This window comes from Sander vitreus, chromosome 2, assembly GCF_031162955.1.
Source record: "Sander vitreus isolate 19-12246 chromosome 2, sanVit1, whole genome shotgun sequence".
NCBI classification, from domain to species: domain Eukaryota; kingdom Metazoa; phylum Chordata; class Actinopteri; order Perciformes; family Percidae; genus Sander; species Sander vitreus.
The window spans coordinates 23,836,483-23,849,138 of NC_135856.1; the positions used below are offsets into that span (position 1 = coordinate 23,836,483).

The 12,656-nt window shown below is 42.5% G+C and overlaps 1 protein-coding gene across 1 annotated transcript in view; it reads left to right on the top strand.

The window, feature by feature from the left end:
• Window positions 1–12,656, top strand: part of cntln (centlein, centrosomal protein) — an 88,799-nt gene that overhangs the window by 38,558 nt on the left and 37,585 nt on the right. The window contains exons 14-16 of the mRNA XM_078261957.1: window positions 6,077–6,177; window positions 8,801–8,898; window positions 10,191–10,720. Of these exons, the coding sequence (XP_078118083.1) occupies window positions 6,077–6,177; window positions 8,801–8,898; window positions 10,191–10,720 (729 nt within the window). The remainder of the gene's footprint in view (window positions 1–6,076; window positions 6,178–8,800; window positions 8,899–10,190; window positions 10,721–12,656) is intronic.

Below are 12,656 nucleotides of genomic sequence, written 5' to 3' on the forward strand. Positions count from 1 at the left end.
TCTTTGTCTTTAAGTCTGTCTCTGGGTGTAGTACAGCCATTGTCTTGTTTGATCTAAAGAAAGCCCTTGTAACCGTACCACTAACACTGACCCTCTATGATGCTACTCAAAGCTTGGCCTAAAGCCACAGTCTTCCTCTCCCCAATCTCCCCTAGCCTTCACCTCTCCTCACCTCTTCCCTCCTCTATCCTATGCCTCTGTACCCTTCTCTTCCCCTCTTCCTACTTGTCTTCCCAGTTGCCTCACTCTGGTCCTCTGTGATGCTGCAGTAGGCCGAGGCCAGAATTCTAGTACTTGCCCCCCACCCCCTCCACTGCTTTCCCCTCTGCTCACCCCCTGCCCTGTCCTCCTAATCCCAGCTGAGCTCATTATGATATAGCCCGGCTGCCTCTCTCCAAGCCTGAGCTGTCCGAGCTAATTACAGGCTAGCAGCCCTAGTGCCGCCGATGCTGCCTGTTAAGGGATGTCCATCCGCCTGCCTGCCTGCCCGGCCACGACTAGAGCTGAGCAGAGTTGAGCACTGGATGGTCTGGGGATGGGGCGAGGGGGGTGAGCAGACTACAGTGAACACGCAGGGTCCTTGGAACTGACCTGCGAGGGAAACCACGAGGGATGGAGTGCGGCTGGCCTCTTTCCTAGCTATGTAACTGACCTGTCCTCCGGGGTTGGTGTTGATCCCCTTCATGTGCCCCTGACCAGCTCCACCTCATCTCCTCCATTCCCGCCCCCCAGGGCCTCTCCTTACCCGGGTGGCTGGTGCAAAGTAAACTTGGCTGGGATCTTTAAACTTCAGAAAAACTCTCCGTTCCAGGGCATGCATCTGCGCACAGCTCAGAGTGTTGAAATAAGCTAAAACATACTGCCCCTCTCTATTCCAGTCATCGCTTTCTTCCATACCTGTTGTTGGAAGAAACAGGAACAGATAAGGTTGTTGGGACTATGGACAAAGCCAGCTTAACCAAACAGCTTTACTTCTCTGCAATGCAAATTTCTGTTGAGAGGCAACAGAAAAGGTAAAAGGGTGTCCCTCACAGTGCAACAACAACAAGAGTTTGTGAAAGCATAACTTCTAGGAAACTGTTGGGGAAAGCAGTTGCAGCTTGTTGTTCCATTGACCGTGTTATAATTATTGTGCTTGTGAAGGTTATGCTAGATAAGTGTTAGCAATGATCCACTAATGGGTAATTAACTCCTGGAAGCTGAAGAATTTTGGGCCAAATAAAAAACCCTTATAAAGCTTTGAATGCCAAGTGGCTGGCTTTAGAGGAGAGTCTCTGTTTAAACTCATTCTCATTCGCGCTCCCTTATTGTCATGATTTTGTGCACAGATGCTCCCTATCACCTCCTCCAGAAACAGCACTTGTAAAAGACCGTCTTGAGGCCCAAATGACCGTTTCCCAGAATGAATATTGCTGGGATAAGTCCTGCACAGTGGGTCCCCACAGTGTTAAGAGAAGGTTATGAAGCCCAGGCCCCCCTCTAATCTCTGCACTTGAGTAAGAGGTTGAACAATATGGTAAAACAGGTCGGTTTGTTAGCTGATTTACTGGCTCCCCATGGCTCATCCTAATGACTTAAGGATGCAGTAAGCAACAAATTGCTTATTCTTTGACAACCTTTTACAAGAAAATTGTGGCAAACTATTAGCAGGATGATTTCTTGTGTTGAGTGTAGTGGGTTAGTGTCTCTGAACATTGTTAAGATATGCATAGTATTTGGTCAGTACATTTAAAAAAAGACATGCACTATAGGGCCACTACTTTCATGCACCTTTTGGTCCATTTTCTGTCACTTTAAAAACTTTAAAAGCAAGAATTAAAGGTATCCATGGCAAACTCAGAAATTGACGTGGTTTAGAAATGTAATGACCAAGTTGATGCTAGCCATCTCATGATTTCAACTTTTCTTAATAGTGTGGGACTGCCCTGTTTCTTTCATTATTTAGTCTGCAAATAATCCTAGAAGAAAAATAGCCTCTTCTTTATATAGTCATGTGATTATGCACTGACAGATTCTGACATGAAGACCCACCTCTCAACATTTAACCAGTTTACAGTATCTCACAGATGCACGCTGGAGTGCTTTTATGGTAAAAGGCACAAACAAATAAACTAGTTGACACCAAGAATGATTTTTGATTGAGATTTCCTTCTGGTTATAGTAGATGGTTGGCAAGCAGCTACGGGCAGGGTGGGCTAAAAAAATCGCAGTGGGATCATTTTATCTGCCTCATTATGCATCTGTCTGCGGCACTCCATGTCCGTGCTTGTTAATTGTTGTTAAAGGTCTGCTGGTAAAAAAGAGGCAGGGATTATTTAGGCCCCATAAACAGAATAAACACATGCAGTGCACCCTCAGACTTAAGATGCTATACTCAGACGACATCAAAGCATAAATTAGCTAGCGATTACTGGGGAAAAAGCCTTTGAGATCATTTGCATCTGCAGCAGCAGTGAAAGCTCCTCTATAGAGAGTGACCTTTATGGATGTGAACCTCCCCAATAAGCGACGTTGACACTAATTAAGTTTAATAAAGTTTACCCCGATGTTCCTCAGATTCCTCTATTTTTTTCTGTTTCATCTTGATTTGCTAAAAGGTATTAGAAGTAATGAGAGTCTTTTGCTCCCCGGACCAGGGCTTAGTTGGAGGAGGGACACATTTGCTCACACAAACACACAAACACACACAAAAACAGAATGTTTTATGCATGTTTTAAAATCCGACAACTAAGGTTTTTCCTTCATTAATTATTTGGTAAATTAATTATTGTGTAAAAAAAACTTGCTTTACACTTGGTTCGTAATTATAATGCAAGCTTCAGTGCACCATCAAGTCTTACTTAGTCCCATAACAAGATAAAATTAGAGCACAAAAAAACTGTTATTTTAAAGAACCAAACCTCAGAAATACAATTCACACGTACAGAAGGGAGAATGTAGTGTGCCTATCTCTTCTCATATTCAAATAGTCATTGACTGCAGAAGTTGTGTTCCTCATGTTTGATAAATTCACCATTATGATATTGTCTTATTTCATATCAGGATACCTAGCAGCATCAACAAGCCTCTTAAACAGGGAATATTGTGGACATCCTAGGTTGTTTCCACCAGTGGTTATTACAAATCCCCATTCACCTCTCATATCGGTGGCCTGTGGCTGGAGAACCTACGGTAACTCTTAAAGACTCGCTGTTGCAGCTGCCGCTGCATCGCCCAGAGCTAAAGTACAGCACTGAGCCATGTACCAACTCCACCAGTCACCATTTTTGCTGACAGCAGTGGCTTGTCCACAAAAAACTCCCTCCATGAATGAACAGCCCTCTAGCCTAAGTTTAACCATAGGGAAATCTCCCCCTCACACCCCCAAAAACAAGATTCTTTCCCCAGCGATAAAAATGCCAGAGGTTTTTTGCTTTCTCACCCTATTCCCTGCTGTTCCTGTGTATTTTTATGTTATGAGGAGGAAGCTGGCATGTTAAAGCACAATGGCTACAGATGATGTTGTGTTGTACACCCTTGTGGATGGAGGCTGGCAGTTTGTGCTCTGAGCTGTGTTAGGTGCAACACCGGTAGAGTCAAGATCAAATGACATGGAGTGGATAGCTTAGGGCTGAAGTTCTAGCGCTGCACGAGAGAGACAAATGTTTTCAAAAACGGGCCAAAAGAGCGGCGTGAGACACAAACTTACATTTCAGACCACATCATTACCAAACATAACACCCGTCTGGTGCCTTTAGTTTGGTTTCTGCCTGGAAACTTCTTTTACTTTTATGCCTTCTGAGAGTTATTCTACCTGAGGTGTGGTGGCAAGTTGAGAGGGAATTGAAAATTGTCCAGCTAGCTTCATTTAATTTATCATTCAGATAAAAAAAAAAAAAAAAATACTTGAAATACTCTATATGAGGTGTGGCTGTAGAGAACCTCTCCTCTGTGATAACAAGGACATGACAGGAAAACATGGTTTCATTTGAGATTGCAGGTTACTGAAGGTAGTCTAACGTAGGTGTGGAATTTGTTTCGGGTGGAGGCGGCTATAATGTGATGCAGATCTAAAACATAGCTCCTTGAGGTTGGGATTTAGCTCAATACTACCGCAGCCTTACAGTGTTGCCTAAACATCCTTTTGAATTCTCAAAGCTACTCTTTTCCCATCATCAGGACCCCAATAGGCTGAAAATAGTAAGCAACTGTTTATCAAATGATGTACTTAAACTAGGAAGGAAAGTGTGGGGAGTGAGACTGTAAGGGGAGATTGGAGCAAGCCATTCATGGAAACGGTTTGTGCAGTCACAAATTAAATCCTAGTTTGGAAATTTGTTTTAACGTGTTGCCTAAGAAAAAGAGAAAAAGCTGTACACACTGTAGAAAGATGTGGTTGTATTTACCGGTGTAATTAAATTAGCATTGACAAAAAGCATTGACAGATGCTGTAATTGCAAATGTGTCGTTTTGACACAAAACAAAACTCTTGGTGCTGTAACATTGTGACTCACATCATAAAACTAACTAAAACTAAAGCAAATGACATAAAAATTGGCCTACAAACCAAAGCTTTAATGTATTAATTGCTTTAGTTTTGCATTTATTTTTACTTTCACAAAATAATCTTGGCAAATATTGAAGATAAATCACCACATTAGTGTTATTGCTCTTGTAACATCCCTAGCTCTGCTAATTCCCTATCTATGGCAGACTGGTGCACACACTGCAACAACTGAGTGTTACTGAATAAGGTTGCAATAGTCTTCCATCTCCAGAATGTTATGATGTGAAACTGGAGACCCGTGGCCAATGAACTCCATCTGCAATCTAATCCCTTCTCCATCCAAGAAAGTATGCTCATCCTTTAACAAAATGGAATGTTTTGCATATGAACTTTGCTTTAGCGTCAATACCATCCGAAAAGGCATAAAAGAGAAACATGAGATGGAAGAGGCTCCTTTCACACATACATATTTCAGCTCATTTGTCCCATTAAAAGCCTGGACACATAAGGCAGTGCTGGTGCCTCATCGACTTGAGTTCATTTATGGAGGAAAATCTATAGAGGAGCGACACATATCCATCTGCTTCCTCAACCCCCTAAGGTATAGTCAATTGTGTACTTATTTAAGCTGCGGTCAGCCATTAGACCAGGCCTCTACTAGACTGTGTGGGCTAAAAAGCTAATTACTTTCCTTCCCTGTGCTATGGCGATAACTTTTCCCCAGTCATTTTCTTGGCAAATGTATGGAAAAATATCTTGGTTGAGCTATTCAAAATTAGATTGGTTGAAACAGGTGTCTAGTTTGAGTTAATTGCCATTATGCTCATCATAGTTCACCGTAGCCACAAATGCCCTGTTTATCCTCAAACATTTCAGTGTATCGTGCATACTGCACTTGTTAGCATGCCTTAAGAAGTCAGTCAGAAGGAAGACCTACTGTTGTAATGAGGTTAACTGAGGGAAGAATGCCACCAGTAGCAGGAGCTTGTTTCTGGTGTTTCTCTCTGACTCTGTGAAGCAGAGGGGAGGGGAATTAGGTGTATGTTTCAGGTGTGGTTGTCTCAGTGGGCTTGTGTGTATCCTCAGTAGACTTCAGTTGGGGTCCTAATAATAACTTGAAAGTGCAAAGCTCCGAGCATGGCTCCACATAATTAGCCTTTAGCAGGAATCAAGCTAATTGCAGACAGGTAATTGGGCACACTTTCCAGTCTGTTTGTCTGTTATGATACACACACACACACACACACAGACGCACACTGTACTTTCCTACCTTGGCGTTTCATGTTGCTTGTCACTTTGATTTCCAGATAAATTAAAAAGCATTTTAATTAGTTGATTTCTTCACCATGTCGTCTTTTCAGTTATAAAGAGAGAGCCAGTGAATAAGATTCCAGTTAAAATGTGAAATAAACGTTTCTACAATGGAGTCCACAGTGGAATCCAGACTGAGAGAGTGATAGTATTTGTGGAGATTGGGTTGGTAGTGGTTTCATATTTATTTCATATTTTGTTATGCCATTTATATTTGTAGATGAATAGATTTGAGATTAGAGCTGGGTGAAGAAAAGTTCATAATGTGTGTGACTGCAGAGCCGGCGTAGAAGAGGAGCTGGACATGCTGCGAGTCCAGGCTGCTATGGACCGGGCCACAGTGAAGGAGCTCCACTTGTGTCTTGCTAGTGAACACCAAGGTAAACCCTCTTTTTCTTTATATATTTTTGGAGACTTAAAAATAACCAAGTAAACATGAATCTTTAGAACCACTTTTTTTCAATTTCATTTTTACTGTTGGTGTGGAAATATTTTGCGTAAATTTAATTTTTATTCAATCCTTGCATTCATTTACTGTATTGTTTTCTACGATGCCAAGGATGTTGCATAAAGATTAACATTTTTTTTTTTTTAAACTTAAAAAAAACAAAAAACTGGAATGACCACCTGTAATGGTGGAAAAGGATGCTTGTGTAACATGACCACACCTTTAAGCCTTACTATTACCTCTGGGCCAGGTGTATTAGTGAGCAGAATTAATTAGACCACTCCCAGTGGAATTAATACGACAATTCAATTAAGACTTGATCAACTCCTCGCAAGTTGATTGAGAGATCAAGTAGTGTTCATCTTGTCTGCATATATCATTCTCAATGTTAAAAAGCACATCGCTTTCAATCTAATCCGCAACCTTTTGTCAGACGATGACCACCGCAACTGCTGGCCTCAATTAACTAGTTCAATAACAAATCTGTCCTAGAGCACTTTCATTTTCTTCACAACCAGTGATGGTGTCTATTGGAGATTTAAAGGAAGCACGTGATTTAAAGGATGGCAGTAATTAAAATCCTATTGACAGTCTAGTACTAGGAAATAAGCTCCTTTGAAAGGACATACTTAGTTTTGCATCTTGTCAGACAAATAATGACTAAATATAAATGTTACACGTGCCTGTCTAACTGCTTTCTTGTCTTTTGAGCTATCATGTACAATCATTTTCCAGTTTCCATCGGGAAAAAAGAAAAACTTAACAAAAACCAACTGCAGAGAGTGGCAGTACACAATGTACTGCTGTTTTTATTGTAGTACCACTAATGTTAAAGTGGTATTCTCTCTCTATAAAAATGCACTCTTGGTAGTACCATACCAAGCTTAAAAAACACATCCATTGAATATGTTATATATCAAGGACATAAAGCACTTCTGTTTTTTTCTCACTGTGCATTATTTTGCTGAAATCATTGTTTTTAAAATATAAAACTCACTTAAACATTGTTTCACAATACGTTTTTAGGTTTATATAGTTGTAATAAATAAATTGTATATTGTGATTTTTGGAGAAGATAATCTTACCGTACAATACCAGTTATGTTTTTTTCTTGAAATACGGCTGTATCATCTTGATCTTGAGTTAAAGTAAAACCAACATTATTAAGAAAACATTGTAAGTGGTCACAACATTTGCCCCTGAAGAACCTCTGTGACCCGATCAAAGGTATGGAGGGTTGAAACGCTCACGCCGGGATCAGACTAACGAAAGGCAGCAGATGAAAGGAACAGGGCCTTTGTGCTGCAGCCCATGAGGAGACGTGGGAGGGACGTTAATGTATGCTGCAGTGCCAGGACCTCCTCAAACTGTGGGTGACTAGGGAGTCACCACGTCTTCTTATCAAGGTAGTGCTGAGGTGCCAACTCCCAAGCCACCAGCACTGGAGCTGGATAATTGTCTCCCAACCTGGTTATGTACCCAGCGAACAAGGCAGCCCTCCTTTCCTATTTGGTGCTCTGTCTGATTGAATGTGACATGCTGGGAAGACAAAAGAGCAGGCTAATTCAAAGTAACAAACTTCCCTGGGCAAAGCGTCAAATGTAAAGCAAGGGAGCAGCAGCTCCTCACAACATAACCCTCACGCTTTATTACTCTCCCTTAATAATAATAATAATCTTTATCTATCTCACTCTCCAAAACATCAACTGACCTAAAAGTCAAGGTCCTGAATACTTAATCTTCCAGCCTTATTGTAAAAAAATATATATTTTGGTCGTCCTGTCATAAAGGTTTAACAGGAGAGAATGAAAGGCAGAAAGTTTTATATTTTGTGTTGCCCTTTGAATCTAGGTGAGCAGAGGAGATATTGCTACTTTTGCAGGTATATACTGTATGTCAAACAGTGACACTGAGGCTTGTCGACTTGTGTATGCGCACATGAATATGTGTGCATCAAATCCCCAAGCACTTTGACTCCTGCATGCATTCTGTTGTTATCATAAAGACTAAATCATATGTTTGCCAAGGCCACTACTGAAGTTTTCAGAATAAAGCAGCATGTTAGTCTGCAGAGATTAGTTGTCCATTGGGGAAACATAGTGGACTACAAAGCAGTGCAGCCTGGGGCTGTGTGTTCACGAGGGATTCAAGCACTTCTCTTCGTTTGTTTAAGATCCCTAGAGAGAGGTTGCACATTACATGTACCAGTGTGTGCTTTTGAACAATGTTTTCCTATTTCCGTGTGGACTACTGAATAAAACACTTTTCTGTTAATCAGGAGGAAAAAGGGCTATTCGATAAGATTTTAGAAACAGGAGTTGGTTTTTAGCAGTGTGAACATGTTGAAGTCCCTCTGAAAACAGCATCAGTAATTTTGCGTTCTCTCCGATTTGATTGACAAAAGAAGAATAAAGAAACTGGACCGTAGGAAGGAAATTAGACCTTAGAAAGGCTAATTGTTAATTTAATGTACCCTCTTTATTATCATTCTATTGATTGAGAAGCCTGAGTTTGACACATCATGTCACAATAAAGAGCTTTGTTCCCCTTTGCAGAATTGCTTCACAAAGTGCCAAAGGAGCGCCAGGTCAAAAGCAGCACTCCGAAAAAGCTTTCTGTTTCTTCGGAACGAATGGAACAGTCATTTAAAAAGGTACAGTACTATGCCGTCACTAAGTGTTCTTTGTCATTACCAATAAAAGAAACCCGACAGAGCCATGACTACACACAATGCCTCTCAGAAAATGTGTTTTCTCCTCTATCAAGAATGATTCAAAAGTGTTCTAACTCTTTGGAGAATTGTTCATGTAGTCATTTCCAAGTCAAGTGTCAGCTTGGAAGTAGTTTAAAGCATTCTACAAACTAGAAGGGCACTCAGAGAGAGAGAGAGCGCAGACCTTTGCCAAGGCATGCCCTATCTCACAATGTTAATGTTAATCCAGTGTGGAAATCATTTTCCCGACAGCACATGAATGCAGCACAAATGCCCTATCTTGCAATGTTAATGAAAGTGAGAAATAATTTGTGTATCTGCCCCGTGATTGGGATCCGCTCTAAACAATGAGTTCTTCCTTGGCCAATTCTATACCCTTCCATCAAGTTTTATGAAAATCAGGCCAGTAGTTTTTCCATAACTCTGCTGACAGACAAACCGAAAAACCAAGCCGAAAACATAACCTCCTTGGCCGAGGTAATAACCACAAATAGTAACTGTAGGGGTGGAGTAGAGAAAACTGTACTAACCTATCCCAGAAAACTAAGGTAATTTAACATAGATGTTGTATTGGAGCTGTTAGTAGGTTGCACATGTTTGTGCATACTTGCTTTTTAAACCCCTGACTTTAAATGTTGCCTTCATGGCAGTGAATCATCAAGAGTGGGGATAGCCATCTAATTTAGTTTGAAAGTTACCAAGCTTCACCAGCAGGCAGAGTGAGAACCAAATAAAAGGGAAAAAATTGCCTGGAGGCACAAACCCAGCAGGTGTGCCCTGTTCTCTTAAACAGTCTCCACCAAAGATCTAACAAATAGACTAAGTGCTCCTGGTTGATGAGAGTGATCTGGGTAAGGGGGTGCCAGTCAGATGTCTATAGCCTTGCCAGGCTGGCGAGGGGGGTGTTACTCCCCTCATTGGTTCAGCCATACACTGCATATATGCATTGGCACATACACCTTAGAGAAAATATCTGGGGAGTAAAACCACTGTGTGCATGCTACCACACACAGGTCAAATCAGGAATTGGCTTTTCTAATAGAAATGTTGACTGATGACATGCTGTAGAACAACAACAGGCTGAACTCCGACTTGGCATGTTGTTGTTTTCACTAGCATTGCAAAAGCAGCATATTCAGAAGTTTGAGTATTTATGGTAAAAACTACAGATATGCAAGGGGAAAAATCTAACTATGTTGTACCACTGAGGCCCCATATTCTGATTCCTTCAGATTGAACAGCTGGAGCGAAGGATGGTGTCCCTGGAGGAGGAGACAGAGAGGCTGAGGGAAGAGAAAGAGCAGCTACTTCAGGCCAAGGAAGACTTGGCCCACAACTGCCGCAGACTCCAAGCCTCCCTGGATCATCTGCGAACCCAGGAAGCTGTCCGTGAAGAGGCATCCCAAGCCCAGGCCCTGGCCCAGGGGGAGCGGCATCGCAGTGAGATCATGGCTTTAGAAGGTCGGCTGGCTGCCTCTCAGAAAGAGTCTACCAAGCTTCATCATCAGTTGCTGAAGCTGAGACAGGAGCTAGGGATCCTCAGAGCAGCTAGGGACTTCTATAGGAACCGTGCAGCAGCACCAGTGCGGGCAAGCGGGGCTGCTAGCAACATTAGTTGCAAGGTCAAATTCAAAACAAGTAGCCTCAGAGGTCCGCTACACCAGCACAGCCATCAAACAGTCAGCCCCAATCAAGCCATCAGCTGGCAAGGCCGCAGCCCCAGTCCCACTAAGGACGAGTGGGAGGACATGAGCGTAGATAGGTAATGATACACACACACACACAAACACACACAAACACACAGATGCACTTATTCTCATAGCCTCCCTCCTCATTATTTTTAGGTGGTAGGAGTGGAGCGGGTGGGCTGGTTGAATTGTGAGGGGCCTATGCAGCATCGAGGGGACAACGTGCATATGCAAAGCGTAAGCAAATGGGTGATTGAATTCCATCTTCTGTCTAGTTGGTATTCAGGAGCCAAAAGAAGAATGCAAGCAAGAATGATAGAGAGAAGGAGAGAGGAGGGGGAAACTACTGTCAGATCCTTTGAAATATCCTGGGACGCCTTGCTTGGAGCTTATTGACTGAAATTTGCATGCAAAATTAGCCACCTCTCCATACAAAGTTGAACCGATGCCAGAAAAGCCCAGGGATAAGGGGGCCGCCAAAGCCTCCATACCTTCCAGTGATGCCATTTTCATGCACTAGTCACGCTACCCCGAAATTGACAGTTTGGCAGTTTGATTTAATTTACTGGTCCTTTGCATATTTGCTAACCCCCCCTTGACAGCGCTAAGGATCCCCCTGCAAGTACCAAACCCTTCCCCACCCACCCACCTCCTCCACCCGTACACACGCAACCATAGATGCATGGAAGCTAACCCCTCACTGTGTCTAGTCATGTGGGTTATCTTGTGGCATGTCAATTCACAAATGTGTGTGTGCTACTCTTATTTCCTCTAGCCACCCCCGTAACCCCCTCTCAACACATACATTCACACTAACACACTTTCTTTCCATCTTACCAACCCTCCTCTTTCCTCTCCTCGACTTCATTTAGTTAGATAAATTTTGAATGACCTGACTCGGCTCAGTACCAGATGTCTACAAGCTGTTTAACACCCTCTAAATTAAGAACCATCGACAGTAATTATTTCATGTATGTTTTATGCAAAAAAGCCACTGAGCCAACATTTATTGAGTGATGGTCGAAATTATTTGATTTCAAACACTCAGAGCTATCGCTGATATTTATTTCCCTTCACTTTCTCTCCCTTTATGCCTCTCTCTATCCGCTCTCTCTTTTGCTCAGTCCTACTAACTCCCCATCTCTTCACCAACTAATTCATCAGGCTGTAATCCACCCCATCTCAAGCCACATGAGGCCGTTTAACAGGGACTGGGTGCAGCTATGCCCAGCTTTCCTAATGCCTCTCCATGTGGCTAATAAGCAGCAGTCTAATATACACTTTACCTGAGAGGTGGATCTAAGTGGATTTGTGAAGAAGGGGTCTAAACTGAGATGTTGTCTTATTTAAGGCACGTGTCAACTGATTTGTTACTGTAAAGCCTTCTGCGTCTCTTTCCTCGCAGCGGTCTTCTTCAGCAGGCGCTCCCGGAAATACAGTTTCTCTGCCTAAGGAGGTTTGGCCTAAATAGTGCCAAATAAAGATGTCAGACTCGTTAAGGCTACTGACAAGTCTTTGTTTTTCCCCCCTTTTTCTTAGCGCTGCCTCTGGCTCCCTCTCTCAAGTTTTGAGCTGCTAAAGGCAGCTGACCATTTTGAGCAGATCAGCAGTTTTGGTAGAGAGCAGGACAGAATGAGAGCAGGGGGGCATGGGGAATATCCTTCTGAATGGTATTGTATTGTTCTGTTATTAGGGATGTTGTGTGTGTGTGTGTGTGTGTGAGAGCGAGAGAGATTGTGCTCTTAATCACTGCTGGAACACACTGGAAAAGGAAAGCATACACCAACATAAAGTGTCTTGGTGAGGTGTTGGGCTACCACTTGCTACCAAAACGTGTTCAGTGTGCCTTCTGTTAGATTCTCCAAGTCTCTGGGCCTCAACTGAAAGATGTGTACAGTAACAATGTGCCATTCTTTACCTGGTATTCCTTTATTTGGTGTTTTGATGATGGTGGTGGAGAGGGCTGTCTATCACATTGCTCAATATCTCCCATTGGTGTCCAACTGGGTA